General features: G+C 34.3%; 1 protein-coding gene and 1 long non-coding RNA gene across 2 annotated transcripts; both read left to right on the forward strand.

Annotated features, from left to right (window-relative positions):
- Positions 1-4,425: 4,425 nt before the first annotated feature.
- LOC108671131 lies at positions 4,426-9,879 on the forward strand. The gene is made up of 4 exons (XM_047880074.1): positions 4,426-4,565; positions 6,901-6,944; positions 8,892-9,042; positions 9,800-9,879. The coding sequence occupies exons 1-4, from the start codon at positions 4,478-4,480 to the stop codon at positions 9,877-9,879; spliced, it is 363 nt and encodes a 120-aa protein (XP_047736030.1). The 5' UTR covers positions 4,426-4,477.
- A 502-nt stretch (positions 9,880-10,381) lies between these two features.
- On the forward strand, positions 10,382-12,858 carry LOC108671129. Its single transcript, XR_001930791.2, has 3 exons — positions 10,382-10,870; positions 11,184-11,294; positions 12,774-12,858. It is a non-coding gene; the product is annotated as an uncharacterized LOC108671129 (long non-coding RNA).
- The last annotated feature ends 6,476 nt before the right edge of the window (positions 12,859-19,334 follow it).

A 19,334-nucleotide genomic window follows, 5' to 3' on the forward strand; every position in this document is an offset into this window, starting at 1 on the left:
CAACTGTCAAATTCGACACATTTTTCGATGATTTCACCACGTGGCATGCATTGTCTCTCTTTGGATCTCAATATTTTCCCACTAGATGGCCAAGATCTAATGTTTTTGCAGTATTTCAACACGCAAATGTATGACGTCACCATTTCAACCATCAATGTACGCATGGAACTAAAACAAAGCTTAATATAAAGGAAAAGCTGGAGAGGTGACAGAATTACCTACGATGTGGGAATATACCGCGTTTACCCTAGCAGAAAGTGGGTGAATATTGAAAGATCTTTATAATAATGCCATTAATGGTACACAGTATGGTTTCCATCACGTCATATGGATCAGGATGCAGTGATGCTTGTCCGGAAATCAGTTGCAATGAACTTAAGTGTTGCAGTGCAACTGAGTTTGTGGAGAGTAAGGCCATAAGCATAAGGGATATATTATATAGGTACTATTAAACTTGTTATCAGCTTTTTCTTATTAAAAATAACCCAGCGATGCATCTTGAAAATGGCTGGCAATGCTTTGGGCTAAAAATCCATATCTTGGCGAGTGGAGACGCTGCTTGCCGCTTGCACCCTCTGCACCCTGTTTTAGTGTTTAAGCATTAGAAAGCTCCTGAGAGGAAAATGATGCGTTGTGAAATAAAAGTTGCGCTAATCGAAACTGGCACCGCGTAGATTAAGGGTAGGTCGCAAATTTTTTTTCCGCGTTAATCAAAACCGCGGTATTCAAAACCGTGCTAATCAAGGGATTGCTGTACTTAGCAGTTAGCAAGTCTCAACTGGATTTTTCAAGCCATGGTTTTATGGGTTTTCTAGCCGTGATTCCATTTCTTTGAGCAGTGAATTCCATTTCTTAGAGCCGTGAATTCCATTTCTTTGAGCCGTGAATTCCATTTCTTTAAGCCATTAATTCCATATCTTTGCCATGAAAAGTCATATATGTCATCTTGGCCATGAAAAGCCACTTAAGTCAGTCATTTAAGTGGCACCTGAACATGCACGTGATTATGCAGTCTGACTGCTCTGACATGACCACAACTAAGCGATCTTCAAGGAAACTTTTGGGTTCACTTATTGTTATTACGTCCTGCAGGATACTTTGGCGGGAGCGTTGAAGTAATGCGGATTGCGGAAGTTGACAATTTTATGAAATAACATGTTTGCAAAATGCAAACCGCAATTTTTTCAATCAAACAAAAATATGTGATGTTAGAGACATGAGATTTCATACCTACTGAAATTAAATATTAGACCTGCCATATTTCAGAAAAAATATAACTTTGTACTCACTGCAATGAGTGACAGAGAGCGCATTTTCTCATCGACGAAAACTTGAGGTCACGGACAGATGGACGGACAGATGGACGGACGGACATGGCGAGCACAATAGTGCATTTTTTTCCATAAATGAGAAAATGCCCTAAAAAGAGGACTTTTCGCAACCTACTACAGAGTGTACTCGTCTATTACTAACAATACTCTGAAGTCTTCCTTTTCCTTTGTAGATGATGTGGATGTAGAATAAATGACTTTATGATTTTTACTTGTTTTTCCTTTATTGATATATTACCATATCCATACATTACTGCATTACTGATGTGATATTACCATATCCATGGACATGCCATTGAGCATTGACTACAATCTTGTAATTTCTTCACTATCTGTAAGCTAACTAACAGGACTGGGCTTGTAATTTTGCACCGTTTTGATTGGGTCTAGAGAATTCACTATAAAAAAGATTCTAAAAAAACAAACAGAAAGGAATATTTTAGTGACAACCCTCATATTTTTTTGCAAAAATAAATAATAGTTTAAATTAATTACTTTTTATTCTATATTGCCCAGTGCACAATTCTATCTATGACATTCTATGCACATTTTTGTGGTGACTGATGATGCATGAATTTTTTGTTATGTGACTTTTTTTTGGAGAGCAGTTGAGTGACTTTTTTTTTGCTGAGTGAGGTAAATGTAATCAAAATTCTTTGTTGTTAACTGAATTTTTCATTAACTGGAGCCTTTGCCAACCAAGGTTCTGTAAATGTGTTTTTAGGGGTGTCCCATATTTTACTGGCGGTGGGGGGGGGCCTTATTACCCTCGTGCAGAAATAGCCACCATTTTGTTTTGGCTTGAGGTACAAAAATTCTGTCAATAAAGTTTTAGAGCTGAAACCTGTCTGCAACTTCTTTTTAAGCCAAATTTTTTAATATTACAAATCTTTTTTACTACAGACCTTAGCAGAAGAACCGTCAAAATGGGTTATACGGGACAGGCGAGATGAATCGAGACAGTCCTCTGTAATTTCATAGAAATGTAGCAGATATAGTTATTGAAATATTGCAAAATTGAAAATTGTGGCATAAAGTTTAACATTTTTCCTATCTATGTAGCACAAAGCAAGTTAAGAAATCATACATTTACTACCTCTAAAAAATCCCTAAAACAATGTGTGAAAAGTGAGATTTTGGAAAGGTACCTACCTCTGCTAAGGTCTGTAGCAGAAAAAATATTTGCCATATTAAAAAACTTCACTTATATAAAAGTTGCACACAGGTGCTGGCTTAAAAACATGATTGACAGAATTTGCATATCTCATTAAAAAAAATGGGAGCCATTTCCGCACTATGGGTATGGGGTAATAAGGGACACCCATGGGGTAATAAGGGACACCCCCAAAGACGCATTCACTGTAGAACCTCAGCTAGCAAAGGTTCCAGTTAACCAAAAATCAACTAACACCTAAAATTCTGATAACATTTATCTTGCTCAGCAAAAAAATTTCATTAATGAAAATTAATGCATCATGGGTAATCACAAAATTGTGCATAGAATGTCATAGATGGAATTGTGCACTTGGAGAATGAAAAGTAATTAACTGAAACTATGATTTATTTCTCCAACAATTATTATGGTTGTCATTAGAATATTCATTTGTTATGATGTTTTTATGATCTTTTTTTTTTTGTTATAGTGAATTCACTTGACCCAATTAAAATGGTGCAACATTACAAGCCATGCTGTAAGCTTACAGATACAGAAGAAACAATGTATGGCTGCTGATATGAAGCTTGCAGTGGACAAGGTCGTTGTCAATGCTCAATGGCATGTCCAAAGATATGGTTACATCATATCAATAATATGGGAAAGTATGGATATGGTAATATATCAATAAAGGAAAAACGAGAACAGATCACTCAAACTATCATTTATTCTATATCTACATCATCCACAAAATAGAGGAGAACTTCAGAGTACCATTAGTAATGGATGAGTGCACTCTGCGTGCTTTAAGCATTTTAAAATTAAGTTTTATTTCAAGTGCCCTGAATTACCCTGTTAACAGGGATAATTCAAATTGCTATTATTTTGCATCTAGCACATTACAAATAGCATATGGAATTTTTTGTAGATGCCATGCAATAGCCTTTGCTAATACATTTAACCTTTAAAATGAGCCCAAATTTGTTTATGATATATTTCATGTAAGAAGTTATTAATGGAAAATGCTTGAAACTGTTGCATTTTACCCTGTTCGACAGTGCTTTTTTTCAAAATATCACTTCTCAATATTTTTTCAGGGATTTTTTAGAGCTAGTAAATGTATGAATTCTAAACTTCCTTTATGCTACATAGATAGGAAAAATTTTGTAGTTTATGCCACTATTTTTAGTTTTGCAAAATTTCAAATAGTTTAGCTGCTATAATGTTTTTACACCGTGGCGGAGGACTGTCCTGATTTACCCCACCCGTCCCTTATTACCCCATTTGATGGTACTCAAAAAATCTTTAACCGTTTCTCTATTCATGGCAGTAATAAAATTTTGTTTTTTAACTGTTCACATATTAATGGCAGTAATGAGTTCTGTTCTTTAACTGTTCTCATATTCATGCCATAATAAAATTGCATTTTCCAACTATTCGCATATTCATGTTGGTAATAAAATTTTCTTCTTTAACACGTTAAGTGCGGCAACGAAACACAGCGCTGGCAGCTGGCCTGAAAACGGCCAAGTCTGCTGCTAAAAAGGCCTATACTGGTAATTCAAAATACACTAGTAAATTTGTAGGTTCAGGTGCAAAAATTAAATTTTCCTTTTTTCGTACATTTTATATTTTAATGGGGCAATACTACCATCATAAATTTTTGTCAACTAATGCAATTGAAAAAAAAAAATTTATCCTGAAGAAAGACCCTGCCACCCACCCGTGGGTCATCCCGCACTTAACGTGTTAACTGTTCTCATATTTATGCCAGGAATAAAATTTTCTTCTGTAACTGTAACTGTCTTCTTTCTGTTTTTTTCTTCTTCTGTAACTAATCTCTGAACAAAAAGAGACTAGGTTTGTTCTAGCTAATAGTGCATCTGTCCACCTTTCAGTGTCATCTGCCCCATGGATTTATTCAATATTGTTTACAGATCTTGAAAGGTACGCAGATCCAGTTGTGAGATCATCAACACATTAACACATTACCATGGAATGTTCTCCAACTGATGCAACTACGGCACAAAATGCCAGCGGTTTAAATGAAGATTCAACGCAGTCTTTGACTGAGACTACAGGTTGGTTAAATCTTGGGTTCTAGCAAGATGCAGATGAATATATTATTTATATTTCAGTTTCTTGTCATTCTTGTGTGCAATTGTTTAAAATATTTATATTTCAGTTTCTTGTCATTCTTGTGTGCAATTGTTTTAAATTATAGCTATAAAATTAGTAGGTTTATATTGAATACTAGCATACTTTTATTGAAACAAAATATATTTATGCAGTGTTGTGAAAAGAAATGGAACCTAATGACACATTTTCTGTTAATATGCAAGTTTCTTGCAATATTTTATTTATTTATTTGTGAAAAGATCTTAGCATAGAATTTAAAAAATGTTTCAATTAAAGCTTAACTATAAATTTTACAACATGTACAAATATCAGTTGTGTAAGATCACATTATTCCTACTTCTAAGTTAAATAGGTAATTGAATTACTAAAAGTATTCAGATACTGGTGATGTTTTAACTCATAATTTTTGATTTATATAAAAAATGAATCCAATGGATGCATGGAAAGGCTGTTAATCCTGTAAAGAAATTGATACAAATCTTAAATATTTATCATGGAAGACAAGCCTGTTCAAATTTTGCTGTAATACAACCAATAAGATTTTCACTCTGAACTCTTGCTAGTGGGCAATTCTTCAGAATATATATCAATAGTTATATTACTATAAGATAGCAGAATAAGCTTATTTAAACATGAGTGGTTAATGACCAGAGAAATCGTTGATTTAAATTTTCAGGATCAAACAATATTCTTCAGTGGACGTTGGTTGATAAAAATTCAGGTTCAAGGAAGTAATTTAATTTATTGATGACGTTTTGAATGTGATATGTAAATTCAATAGTTATATGTATATATTTTTTAATAAAAAATGTATTTATTGACTTTGATAGAAAATAATAGGAAGTAAATTGCACAGTGATATCTGTCACTGCCTCCATGCATCAAAATAGCTTGCTGTGAGAACTGATAGTTTTGTTCTTCAAAGTTATTTCATATTTATTAGGTATACATTAAATACCGTCAACTGGGTTGACTTTGGCCGCTGGGTGTGACTTTGGCCACTGGGTGTGACTTTGGCCACTGGGTGTGACTTTGGCCACTGGGTGTGACTTTGGCCGCTGGGTGTGACTTTGGCCACTGGGTGTGACTTTGGCCGCTGGGTGTGACTTTGGCCACTGGGTGTGACTTTGGCCGCTGGGTGTGACTTTGGCCGCTGGGTGTGACTTTGGCCACTGGGTGTGACTTTGGCCGCTGGGTGTGACTTTGGCCACTGGGTGTGACTTTGGCCGCTGGGTGTGACTTTGGCCACCACTACAACAGAAACAAATGGCAGCAAAACAAAATAATTATTTATTAGGTATACATTAAATACCGTCAACTGGGTTGACTTTGGCCGCTGGGTGTGACTTTGGCCGCTGGGTGTGACTTTGGCCGCTGGGTGTGACTTTGGCCACCACTACAACAGAAACAAATGGCAGCAAAACAAAATAATTAACGTTGGTCAAAGTCAACCTGATGGCCAAAGTCACCCCAGTTGACAGTACATGAGTGAGGCAAAGTTTTTAATTGAGAATATATTTATGTAAATATATGTATATTAGACTGCCCAAGACAATTGCAGAAACTGTTTCAATTTTGTCAGCTATGTAGACTGCCTCTTGGTTTATCCAAAAATTTTTAATTGAAATGAATATTTAAATGGGCAGAATTAAATAATATTTAATGTAAAATATTACATTAAATAATAAATTTACAAAATAAATAATGTTATAACTAATATTCAGATATTAAAATAAAAAATTAACACCAGAAAATATTAAATATTTAAATGAAGGCAATTGTCAAAATACATATCAATATAACAATCAAGCTGGACTCTGTAGACAGGCGCCGTGTACCTGTATTATATTATAAATACACGTGCATAGATTTTTTTGGACACATAGCACAAGTCTTCAACTTTATTGAAAGAATCCTGACAATGTGCACAACTATACACTCTGCTCTTCTTAAAAATGTTTTTATATATAAAAATAATTATTATTAAAACTATATATTTTTTTGCAGGTGCTGCTACCAATGCCAGCAAATCAGATGGGAATGTTTTTCCTATATAATAAAAAAATTATTGTTATTGTAATTATATTTTTTGCAGGTGCCGCTACCAATGCCAGCAAATCAGATAAGAATGTTTTTCGTATATAATAAAAAAATTATTATTAATATTGTATATATATTTTTTGCAGGTGCTGCTACCAATGCCAACAAATCAGATAAGAATGTTTTTTGCATGTAAGAAAAAAATTATTATTAATGTTGTATATATATTTTTTGCAGGTGCTGCTACCAATGCCAGCAAATCAGACGAGAAAGCCATGCAGGTAATATCTCTGCTGTTACATTTTATTTATATATATATATATACATTTTATTTATATATACATTTTATATTATTTATTGTTACTCTGCCGTTATATTCTGGTGATTACTTTAATTTGTTGCTTTTTAGAATTGATTTAAGGTTTTCTCTGGATAAACATGGCTGCTTCAATGCAGGTTTCTTGTTAGGTTTCCACTATTACTAATTTATTACCTACTTTATTATTTTATATACTTATTTGTTGAAGTTTGTGTGTTTATTCTTATTACTTCAAGTGTTACAATATTACATGTTGATAAATGTATTTGTTGAGTTGATAAATGTTTTTGTTTGTAGTTTCATGAGACACTAAATTGAGGAGAGGATCAAATTAAGTATTACTTAGTTAAATGTTGCGTGTGATTTAATTAAGAAAGTTTTGGTTAGTTCCTATCTTTCTTTTGTTCAAAATCTTAAAGTTTATATAATTATTAAGTGGATTTGAAACAACAAGGGAATGGATGATATGGGGCTGAATGACCAAGATGATGGGTTCTGAATAACTAAAATGATGTGTTTGGAATTACCAAGCTTCTTTATCTTCTTTGAGTTGATGAAATTCCAATTGGTCAGTTGTAATTTTTAATTCCTATTGGCGTTGGTCAGTTGCGTTTAGCTTCTATGATTGCTAATGAAAAAATTCCAGGATATTTTGCCTGATTTTTCATACACAGTTGTCATTTAATTGTAACTTGCTTATTAGTTTGCTTCAGTACTCCCTAATCTGACATATATGAGTCACATATGGTATATATATTTGATAGTATTGGAAATGTATTTGTAATTGAGCAAAGAATATTTTACTTTAATTATCAATAAAGAAATACAAATGTTGATAATTTGAAGTCTTAAACCTAATAAGGTGGGGTTTTCTTAAGCTTTGAAAAGAAATAATTCAGTATATTTTCATTCCATTCATTATTGTCATTTTATATTTATGATGTAATTACTTTTTTTTACAAAAAAACCTTTCCTGTGCTATTGTAAAACCTCATTTTTAAACATTAAAGATATAAAGTTAAATAGTATAGTTACTCCTGCGTAGAGGCTATCAATGCATGTAACTCTGGCGATCTCAACTTCTGAATACAATTGCTTCTAATTTGTATTACCTAGAAAGCAAGCAAACCAAGAAAATTCTAAATCAAAACTAGAAATGCTTGCTTGCTTGCCATAAATTTAGTATTCCAAAATTGTTCTATTATTAGAAACTTTATTATCCTGCATGGAGAACTACAGCTGCTAGTGTACTCAACTCAGATCAGATAGGATCTGTAATGATCTGTAATTTTTTGTTATAAAATTCAAGAAGGTCCAAGAAAGAAGCCCAATGATGGTTTTTTTATAGATGGAAGAGTAATGAAAATAACAGAAGAAATACCTAATAATTTCATAATAATAATAATAATGAATAAAATGATTATGAATGAATCTTGGTTCAACAGTTTTTCCTCTTAAGCAACAGATTTTTCCCGGCAACACAGTTGAGGCAACACACCTTGTGAATCATTACACTAATGAAGCATATGCTTGTCTTCTTATCTTCAATACAACTTTATTATCAAAGCTACAATATCTTATGTTGCTAGACAATCTTGTAGTACCCTGTCACAGGGTATATATCTTGAACACTTGACCCCTGAAAAATAAATTTTAATATAGGACTAACCGAATAATATTTTTTAAAGTTTAATCAAGGCTGTGATGGAATCATTATTTTAAGTATGAAAATAATAAATTGCTATTTTTCAGAGTTTAATTGAGGCTGTGATGAAAGCATCTATTTCAGTATAAAAATCAATTTATTATTTTCAGTATAAAAATAATCCTATCATATTTTAAGACTTTAATCAAGGCTGTGACGTAAGCATGATTTTCAATATAATAATAATCCTATAATATTTTCCAGAGTTTAATCGAGGCTGTGAAGAGACGTCGCCGTTCATCACTATTCCCCGCCCCCCCAGCAGCGGGGGCTGGGAGCCCCGCAGCCAAGGGGGGCGGTGGCGCCCTGCCAGACCGCAGCACCCGGAGGAGCATCGGGGGAGCCAGGAGGGAGGGTAATGCCCCCCTCCCCCACTGCTTTCCTTACGGGGTAATGCCCCCCTCCCCCACCCTAATGCGACACCATTTATTTATTTATTGCAATGATTTTCATTTTTCTCTCAATAATTTGTTTTTTTTTCTAATTTTTTCCAATTAGGAAAAAATAAAAAAGTCTTAAAGTTCCAGAAGCGGTTGAATATTTAGGTGGATTTGCATTTTATTGAAGATGTTCTGGAGAAATTAAGAAAAGCATTAGATTAGTAGATGTCATTATCTTGAACTTATTTGTTAACATACCGGTATATAGGTAATGTAGGTAATCCATAAATGTTTCAGATTAGAAAATATTATTATTTTTATATAATGAATGTCATTATCTTAAAGTTATTTGTTAAAATATAAAATTTTAGTAAAGCATAAATCTTTCAGATTAGAAAATATTATTTATTTTTATATATTGAATGTCATAATCTTGAAGTTATTTGTTAATATAATATAATATAAGTATAACAAATGTTTCAGATGCCTTTAGACATCTTAAACTTATTTGTTGATATAATTTAAGTAAAACAAATGTTTCAGATGTCTTTAGACAACCTCGTTTATTTTTTATTGTGAATGTCATTATTTTAAACTTATTTGTTGATATAATTTAAGTAAAACAAATGTTTCAGATGATACGATCGGTCCATAAAGAAGTGTTGATCGGTTCAAAATGACATAAGAACAGGTTCTTTTGAATAACCTATGGATTGGCACCATGCTGACTAGTACTAGTAGTAGGAGAAATGGGGCCTTATGGCCTAATGGGCCCCCTGGCGGCTGCCTGGCTGGCAACACCGCAACAATGATCTTTGTCTCATTATCTCATTCTCATTATTCTCATTTACCTATCATAATATAGGTATCAACTATCAAGGTAGCCTATGTGCATAAAAAAAATTCTCTGATCATAAATACCCAATGAAAGTTATACAACTGAAAAGTGAAAAGATAATTTTTTAATACTATATAAATTTATGTGGAATACAAATAGATGTCATGTAAAAAAGCTACACATTTTTTTTCTTTATTAAATTAGCTCTTCTAAAATTACCTACCAATTTTTGGCACTTAGCCTATTTTGCAACAACTATTATTTCTAGGTTTCCTAGGAGCCAATTTGCAATTTCAAAGATTTTAATACCATTAGGCAATCCACTGAATCCAGGGTGCAGAATTGTAGGGTAAACGTGGTATATTCCGACACTGGCGACACATTAAGGACGCATCGAGAAATGAAAAACTATAAAAAAAAACGTATGCGTTACGTAAGTTCTGTTGCCTTCACATGACTCTCAAAACACTACTCGCTGCTCAGGGCACCTCCCTTCAGGACCTCCTCGCCTCCTGTCACGCTGGGACTGCGGAGGATGAGACTAAAAATTCTGACCCAAATAAACAGCAAAATTCTCTAAATTCTGAAAAATATGACACTAAAAAATCTGGCCCAAATGAACAGCAAAATTCTCTCAATTCTGAGAAAAATAAACCAAAAAATTCTGACTGTGACAAAAAGCAAAATTCTGAAAAAGATGAGCCTAAAAATTCTGACCACAACGAAAAGCAAAATTCTTTAAATTCAAGACCTCTTCAGCCCTCAATCGATAACGAAACAAATATAACATCAGATAAGACATTGTTATCTGCAAAGAAAGAGATAACGTTGCATGAGAGAACTGTAGAAAAGAACAAAGAGGACTCGGAGGCACTTCATAAAACAGAAAATAGTAAGTTAGGTAATGAAGATGGAAGAGGTGAAACAGCGAAGCAAAATGAAAACGACATGGAAATTGAGCACAAGTGAGAATTGGTGTTTCTATCTTTTTCCCCCTTAATTTATGGCTCTATTTCTTGCTGGCCCTACTATATTCCTGTAAGGAAGATGTAAATAAATATATTGTCCAATGTTATGATTTTTTGCCTGAATAAATGTTGATTATCATTGCCGAAAAGGATTATTATTTATTCATATAAATAATAATTGTATAAATAGTACAATAATGATATAATATAATTGTAATATAATAATACAATTGTAATAATTTTATAATTGTATAAATAAATAATAATCTGCATATGCCGATTAGTAAATTAATTATATGTATTCACTCAGACGGCGGCTGATAGCAGAGTACGGTGAGAAGACAGCGCTGCTGCGGACGGAGTACAAGGCGTGGAAGCTGCTGGGCAAACAGCGCAGGGAAGACAACGCTGCGGCCGTACGGTACGGTCGGTCTAGCCACACGATCTATCCAGCCATACGGCCCCTCTAGCCACACGGCCCCTCTAGCCACACGGCCCCTGTAGCCACACGGCCCCTCTAGCCACACGGCCTATCCAGCTATATTGCCTCTCTAGCCACACTCCTGGCAGTCTTATCTAGCCACATGGCCCCTCTAGCCACACAGCCCCTCTAGCCACACGGCCTCTCTAGCCACACGGCACCTCTAGCCACACGGTCTATCTAGCCATACGGCCCTTCTAGCCTCACGATCTATCTAGCCATACGGCCCTCTAGCCACATGGCCCCTCTAGCCACACTGCTGACAGTCCTCTCTAGCCACACTGATGGTAGTTCTCTTTAGTCACACTGCTGGCAGTTCTCTCTAGCCACACTGCTGGCAGTTCTCTCTAGCCACACTGCTGACAGTTCTCTCTAGCCACACTGCTGGCAGTTCTCTCTAGCCACACTGCTGGCAGTCCTCTCTAGCCACACTGCTGGCAGTTATCTCTAGCCACAGTAAATCGGGGTTATATCCACTGGTTTTAGGTCATTGTTACAAAGTTTTGTCATTTTTCTTCTCGACTCTCATCACAATTGTTAGTCATTTTGAATTGTATACGTATTCGAATTTTTTGCGCATTTTCTCATTTATGGAAAAAATGCACTATTGTGCTCGCCATGTCCGTCTGTCTGTCCGTCCGTCCCTGACCTCAAGTTTTCATCGACGGGATAATGCGCTCTCTGTCACNGACGATAAAAAAACACTGCAGTGAATGTCATTTGTCGAATTCATCTAGGCCTTTTTTAAAAATTCCTTTTAACCTTGACTCGTTATATTGTTTTTTTTTTGCTTTTTATTCTTGTTTAATATTCTCGTACCAGAAATAATTATAAAATTCGCAGCAGCTGACATATCTTTAATTAAAAATCATGTTTCATCACCATATTTAAAGTTAACATATCCTGAATTGATAATTAGCATAAATTAAAAATTGATGTCTCAATAATGTTATCCATAATAGACAATTTTGTCTCCTCAGGGATTATAAGGAGTCCCGGATGGGAAGTCCTTATAATTATAGGATTATAAGGCCTTCCTATAATTCTATAATTATATTATTAAGACTATATTATAAGGTATAGTCTATATATTAAGACTATATTATAAGGACTTATAATCTCCTCAGGGATTATAAGGAGTCGCGGATGGGGAAGTCCTTATAATAATAGGATTATAAGGACTTCCTATAATCCTATAATTATATTATTAAGACTATATTATAAGGTATAGTCTATATATTATGACTATATTATAAGGACTTCTTATCTCCTCAGGTACTATAAGGAGTCCCGGATGGGGAAGTCCTTATAATAATAGGATTATAAGGACTTCCTATAATCATTAAGACTATATTATAAGGTATAGTCTATATATTAAGATTATATATTAAGGATTATAAGGACTTATAATTTTGTCAGGGATTATAAGGAGTCCCGGATGGGGAAGAAGCGTATTGGGGAGGAGCAGCTGACGCAGCTGTCAGCCCCCCAGCAGGAGCTGCTGGCAGGGAGCTTACTGTGTTGCTGGTGTGTGGTGCTGTGTTGCTGGTGTGTGGTGCTGTGCTGGTGGTGTGTGCTCTTTAATTTCAGGTCGGCAACAATACGCCATGCATTAAATTGTCAATAGAGCTCAATTTTCAGATTTTTACTGGCAATTATCAAAATTAAAAAAAACTACATGAATTTTCTGGCCTAGTGAACTAAATTTTACACCCGGAGTATTAGTTATTGCTATTCACTTAACACTAGATCCATAAACTCTCTAAAATATTTTAATCCAAATACGTGAAATCAGCTTTTTGATTCATTTTTGTATAAATGTCCAAAGTTCCGTCGGTTCATTCAGTCATACATTTTTTATGCATACTGGGGGCCAAATTTGTATGTTTTTAGTTACGTAAGATCGCATAATCTTTGGACTGCACTTAGAAACAGGAACCTAAGTCTTTATTTAAAATATTGCGAAGACTCGTTATTTATTCAAGTTTTTTTCTGCAGACTCGGCGATGTTGAACGGAGACGAGACGACGGTTCGCTGCTTGCTTTTCGAACTACCGGAGGAGTGAAACATCGAGACGTGTTTCTTATCAACACCTGCATTGATGAAACTGTCATAGCCACACTGTCCCTCTAGCCACATGGTGCCTCTAACCACACAGTCCCTTTAGCCACACGGTCCTTCTAGCCACACGGTCCCTCTAGCCACACGGTTCCTCTAGCCACACGGCCCCTCCAGCCACACTGTCCCTCTAGCCACATGGTCCCTCTAGCCACACGGTCCCTCTAGCCACACTGTCCCTCTAGCCACACGGTCCCTCTAGCCACCCGGACCCTCCAGCCACACGGTTGCTCCAGCCACACTTCCCCTCCAGCCACACGGTCCCTCCAGCCACANGCCCCTCTAGCCACACATTCATATCCACACTTGTATTGATGAAACTGTCTTCCATGAAGTGTTGAAACATGTTTCATATCCTGACTTCAGATATTGACGAAACTATGCTGTGTTGTGTCATAAACTAACGAATTTGTAGTACTCAAAACGGACCAAATTCATGTCTTTTTCTTCTGTATGGAACTAATTTAGATTAAGTTTGTAACTCAAGCGGATCAACATTTCTATATCCAACGTGAAGCGTTATATATCAATCATTATGTAATAATAATTGCGTAAAAGAAGAAATAATGAATGCAATAACCTTCATAATGTCTCAACGTTTTGTGTTGTGTTAATTTAATATATTATTTCTGATAGTTGACCGAAAAAAAAACTCGAAATTACATTATTTACTTCAGCTATTAACGAACTTCTCGACATGATTCATATTCAAACATGTCCTCCGCCAGTAGACTTCTCACCATATCCACTAAATGAAGGAAAGTTTCTTATTAATCAATAATCGTCATTCATAAATCAAGTTGTTAGCGGAAATTTATTAATAATATTCACATGAATCTTTAGTAAGCTTCTTCTTGCTAATTTATGAGCTTAAATTAGCGGCTGCAACTGTTATCTTTTCTTTCCAGGAAATAATGGCATTGGTTCATTTTAGAGTAAATCGATAAATAATGCGTATAATAAATAAATAATCCATAAATAATGCGTAGCAATTTTTCTTTTGCTATTATCGTACCCTATTTGTTCTTGAAATCCCGTTACCAAGAGTGTTTTTCATTTGTATACATTATTCAATCGAGTATCTAAATCCTGATTAGTTTTGATAATTATTTGTTGAACGTTCGTCTGCTTTTTTATGTACATAGGCTGCGTTCCATCAGCTCAGGCCTTCCTTCAATTTATGCCCGTAGTTGCTTATGCGCTCCCATACTTAAATCAATTCTATATACTCATGCTATGTAATGTAACAATTCTTCTATATACTCCTGCTATGTAATGTAATAATCATTTTAACTATCATGTAATTAGCCTTTATTAATGTGCTGCATTGTAAGAAATACTGCACGCTTGGTAAGTTGCCGCCATACGTTTAGTTTTTACTTGTTTAGCTTTTCTATGATAATAAAGTATTTTAAATCACTCGAAAATTAATGTAAATTCTAAGGTGTACTGACATTACCAGCACGCCTCTAAATCGGGCTTCTAACTCAATGTTGGTTTATTTAAATCTATATTAATTTGCGGACGTGCAATTTTAATGGTGAGACATAAAACTTTGGTAAAGTGATTATATTAGTTAAAAGTAATATAGCCTTTATTACAGCGTGCGTAGCACTCAATACATCAACGAAAATGAGATCTGGGGCTCTACTTTCGTCATTATGCTTGTACATAAAGATTCTTAAATATAAGCTGATAATATTATGATCCTCATCGTATTTTACATGTATCTTGACAAAATTTCCAAGACAGATTTAAAAGATAAGGTAAACGCGTTGGCCAATATTTTGAAGTGCTGTAAAAATGTGTGTTCACGATAACACAATACATCACGTGGTCTACTTAACATTAAACATTTGGTTATAAGTCAATGTATGTTGTAGTCTTGTAGTCAATCTAATATTTTGTCACAGCGAAACAATTGAAGGCCATGCTTCAATATATCACACAGTCTGTAATGAATACAAAACTATTCAATATCTGCGTTCCAGTCAATTCCTTTACTAATGTTAGTTTTCTATACAGATATTATTTATCATCTTTCTTAACAAGACGTCAAAAAATCTGTCAGCTGAGGTCCAAAACGGTTAAGTTTTTTCCATTTTATAATAACGAGTGGCACGTATTTCTTTAAATTTGTAAAAAATCTTTCCTCGCTCCGAGATTCGAAATAATACTGCTTATTTATTTAGCTCAACATTATCGCCAAGGACTTTACATTAGCCCATCAATATCAACGTCTCAATAAATTCATCTTTACAAGTTTTAGGCGACACAAAAAATATTACACTGTCGTATAATAAGAATTCCTGTCGCCAACAGGAGTAAAAGGTTCTGATGACCGTCACAAATATTCAAGAGACAAAAAATACAACTAGACAAAAAATACGTCAGCATAAGATTAAAAATATAACTCAGTGCTCACTGCAGTGAATGACAGAGAGCGCATTTACTCGTCGACGAAAACGTGAAATCACGGACGGACGGACGGACATGGCAAGCACAATAGCGCTTTTTTTCCCATTAATGAGAAAATGCGCTAAAAAAGTAGAGGTGGTCGGCACAAGAAAATAGAAGACAAGCGAACAAGACGACGCTTAAACGACATGTCGGCTACCCGCACGAGGCTTCAAGAATGAAAATAATTTAAGCTGTTCAATATTCTTGTTCACCATAGATATTAAATATCAAAGATATTAAATCCCAAAATCCCAAATATTAATACCGTACCAAAGATATTAAATCCATTAGCTCTAGTTCATGTAAAAAAAATTAATAGAAATGCTCATTTTCCTGTCAAAAATAAAAAAAAACATAAGCCCACGGTAGCTTTCACTCAAACAATTTAAACGCAATCCTTTCTTCGAATAATGCCGATCAGTTCACTTATCGGCAGATGTTCGCAAATCTATAAAAAGTTGCGTGGAAGTACAATACTAACGACAATAACTATATATTATGAATACTAATGACATTAAGAAATATAAATAATGAATACTTACGGACCTGAAGCAAGGTATATTTGGTGCAGGAAGCTAAGCGGCATCAGTTTGTAATAAAATAAAATAAATCGAAGTGGACGGAAAGTAGCACGTCTCAAATTATAAAAAAAAACACGAAAATCATAATGATAAAATTTCGACTTTGAATAGAGAGCACGGATAACTAAGACAAAATTTTGAAGACTGGGTTAACAATTTCAACAAAGACAAAATTTTGATTTTGAGGACTGGGTTAACAATTCCAACATTTATTAACAATTCTCTGTTGATAAGCCCTTAACAACATAGTTTCCAAATGAAGAAATCATAATTCCTCGAGACCTAATAATTGTTCAAGTTGCTTAATAAATCAATATATGTTAGTCCCATACACATAGAAGAATGCTATACTTAAGTTATAAAACAGGCGTTACATTTTAGATTAGTTCCCGTTGTAGTGCGAGATTATGTATTTAAGTACAAAATATTTCTGAAATATTTTTCCTCGTTGAACTATCTTACTTGTTTTACTTAGCCATTTAGTCGCTCATTTAGGGCTTGTGAACATACATGGAAGTGACAATTATACAGTATATTATTTATCGTATCAACATCAAATTCTTAAGTTATTCCAGTAGTCTTAAATTTGCGTCATTTTGATAAATTTATGTTTTGAGATATAATAATTAAAAAAAAAATAAAAAAAATAATTTAAAGCAGAGTTTTAATAGCGAAGAGCACGCACAGACTCGCATCCTTATTCCAATTTTACACTCGATTATTGAACACGAAAGTCATAACACGTACAAAAAATGATGGAACAAAATATGTTAAGAATTAGATAGAAAAAAAACTTCGAATATTGAATAATTCCAGTTTTACACTCAAAATATCTCAAAATATTGAACACAAAAGTGATAACACGTACAAAAAAGACGGAACAAAATATTTGGAAATTAGACAAAAAGAAACCTCGAATATTTAACACGGAACAGGTGGAGCACGTAGTTAAATAGATAAATAAAAGGACCCAGAAACTAAACATTTGGAGTGCTAAATGAACTCTTGAATTTTGAACAGGTTTTGCACGTAGAAAATCGAATTTACAAAAGAACAAAAAAATGAAAAGAATAAAAAATGGGAAAAAACACATACTTATCATGAACATGAGATTTGTCGATAATAATAATCAATTACTTAACTAAATCATCCTCAGATCAAAACCAAAGCTCAATTGTTACGAACAATAAACAATAATCTGGCTTTGCATCACATTATCTTACTTTAAACAAATAAAGTAAATCAATAATTAATTGTAAATAACAGACGAGTTGTTCATAAGTTACGACTCCGGGGTTGTTCATAAGTTACGACATCACAAAATATCTCTTACAACAACCTGCCTGAGAAACAACATTTCAATGTTACAGTGAATTTTGGAAACAAATAATAAATTTTAACAATACCATTTATTCTCTAAACAAAAACGAAAAATTGAAGCTGCCGAGTCAAACCAATAAGTCGGATTATCTTATTTATGACAATCTATTTTTCTTTTATCTCATTCATGAAAATCTATTTTTCTTTCATCTCATTCATAAAAATCTATTTTTCTTCAACGATTATAGTGATTGATTGCTTACGAACTAAAATTTGTCAACAGGCTTTTAACTGATCTTGCTAATCTTGATATCTTTAGAGTTCCTTCTAAAAATTTAATAAAGTTTATCTAGTTTCATGGAGAATATTTATATCCCGAGAAAAGAATAATGCAATTATATTAAGTCTGTTCTCATTTCGTGTCAACATATTTCCGTCAACCTTGATGTCATTAAATTAACGTTATAAAACATATAACGTTATAAAACATATAAAACATATACCAAAGAAATTAGCGTTATTAATCATATAATAAAAATAAATTTGGAAACGCATGAGCAAAATAGTTAGTTTAACTGAACTATGTAGGCCTGCTGCATTATAAAAACCACTTGAACGAAAATAAAAACAGCGAATCTTTCAAAGCAAGATTACATTTAAGAACAACAAACACATAAGTACGAATGTAGCATCATGCTACGGTTGTAGCAATGTAGCATGAATGTAGCATCATGCCACGGTTGTAGGAATGTAGCATGAATGTAGGTAGCATCATGCCACGGTTGTAGGAATGTAGCATGAATGTAGCATTATCAGAGATTTCGAACGCAGTCTCGTTATACTTCCTAAAGATTCGCACAAATATATGCTCAAGAGATTCTAGACATATAGTTCGAGATATTATTTATAAATAGAGCTTATTCTATATAAGCATGCAAAAATAGTTTACTAAACTTAATGTATGTTACAATTGAGAAAACATTCCATTAATTACACATTGCTTTCAAGCCAGCATAACACAAGAAAAAAAATCCATCATCTCAATGTAATGACAAAGAACTATAAATATAATTAATTATTATATTTATGTAATACTCTCCATATAAATAAGTTAGTTGCGATTAAAGTAGTATACAGTTAAGTGTTTACAAAGTGACTACAATTAGTATCGTTAATAATACTGCACAACTCGGTAACATTTGGCACCTGTAGGCCGTGAAACTTTCTTTTTTGGTAGGCTCGCAGAATTCAGTGACCGATTCAGTTACAACAGACGGGAGGGGGTTTACAACAGACGGGAGGGGGTTACAAGAGACGGAGACGGGAGGAGGGTTACAACAGACGTAGAAGGGAATTACAACAGACGGGAGGAGGGTTTACAACAGACGGGAGGAGGGTTACAACAGACGGGAGGAGGGTTTACAACAGACGGGAGGCGGGTTACAACAGACGGGAGGGGGTTACAACAGACGGGAGGGGGTTACAACAGACGGGGAGGGT

This window comes from Hyalella azteca, unplaced genomic scaffold (assembly GCF_000764305.2).
Source record: "Hyalella azteca isolate HAZT.00-mixed unplaced genomic scaffold, Hazt_2.0.2 contig4607, whole genome shotgun sequence".
In the NCBI taxonomy this organism is placed as follows: Eukaryota; Metazoa; Arthropoda; class Malacostraca; order Amphipoda; family Hyalellidae; genus Hyalella; species Hyalella azteca.

Excerpts from the sequence above, each read along its gene's own strand:
- LOC108671131 (XM_047880074.1), top strand. The coding sequence starts at position 4,478 with ATGGAATGTTCTCCAACTGATGCAACTACGGCACAAAATGCCAGCGGT. Across the intron at positions 4,566-6,900 it reads GTCTTTGACTGAGACTACAG|GTGCTGCTACCAATGCCAGC; the intron begins GTTGGTTAAATC and ends TATTTTTTGCAG. Across the intron at positions 9,043-9,799 it reads CGGGGGAGCCAGGAGGGAGG|TACTAGTAGTAGGAGAAATG; the intron begins GTAATGCCCCCC and ends CATGCTGACTAG.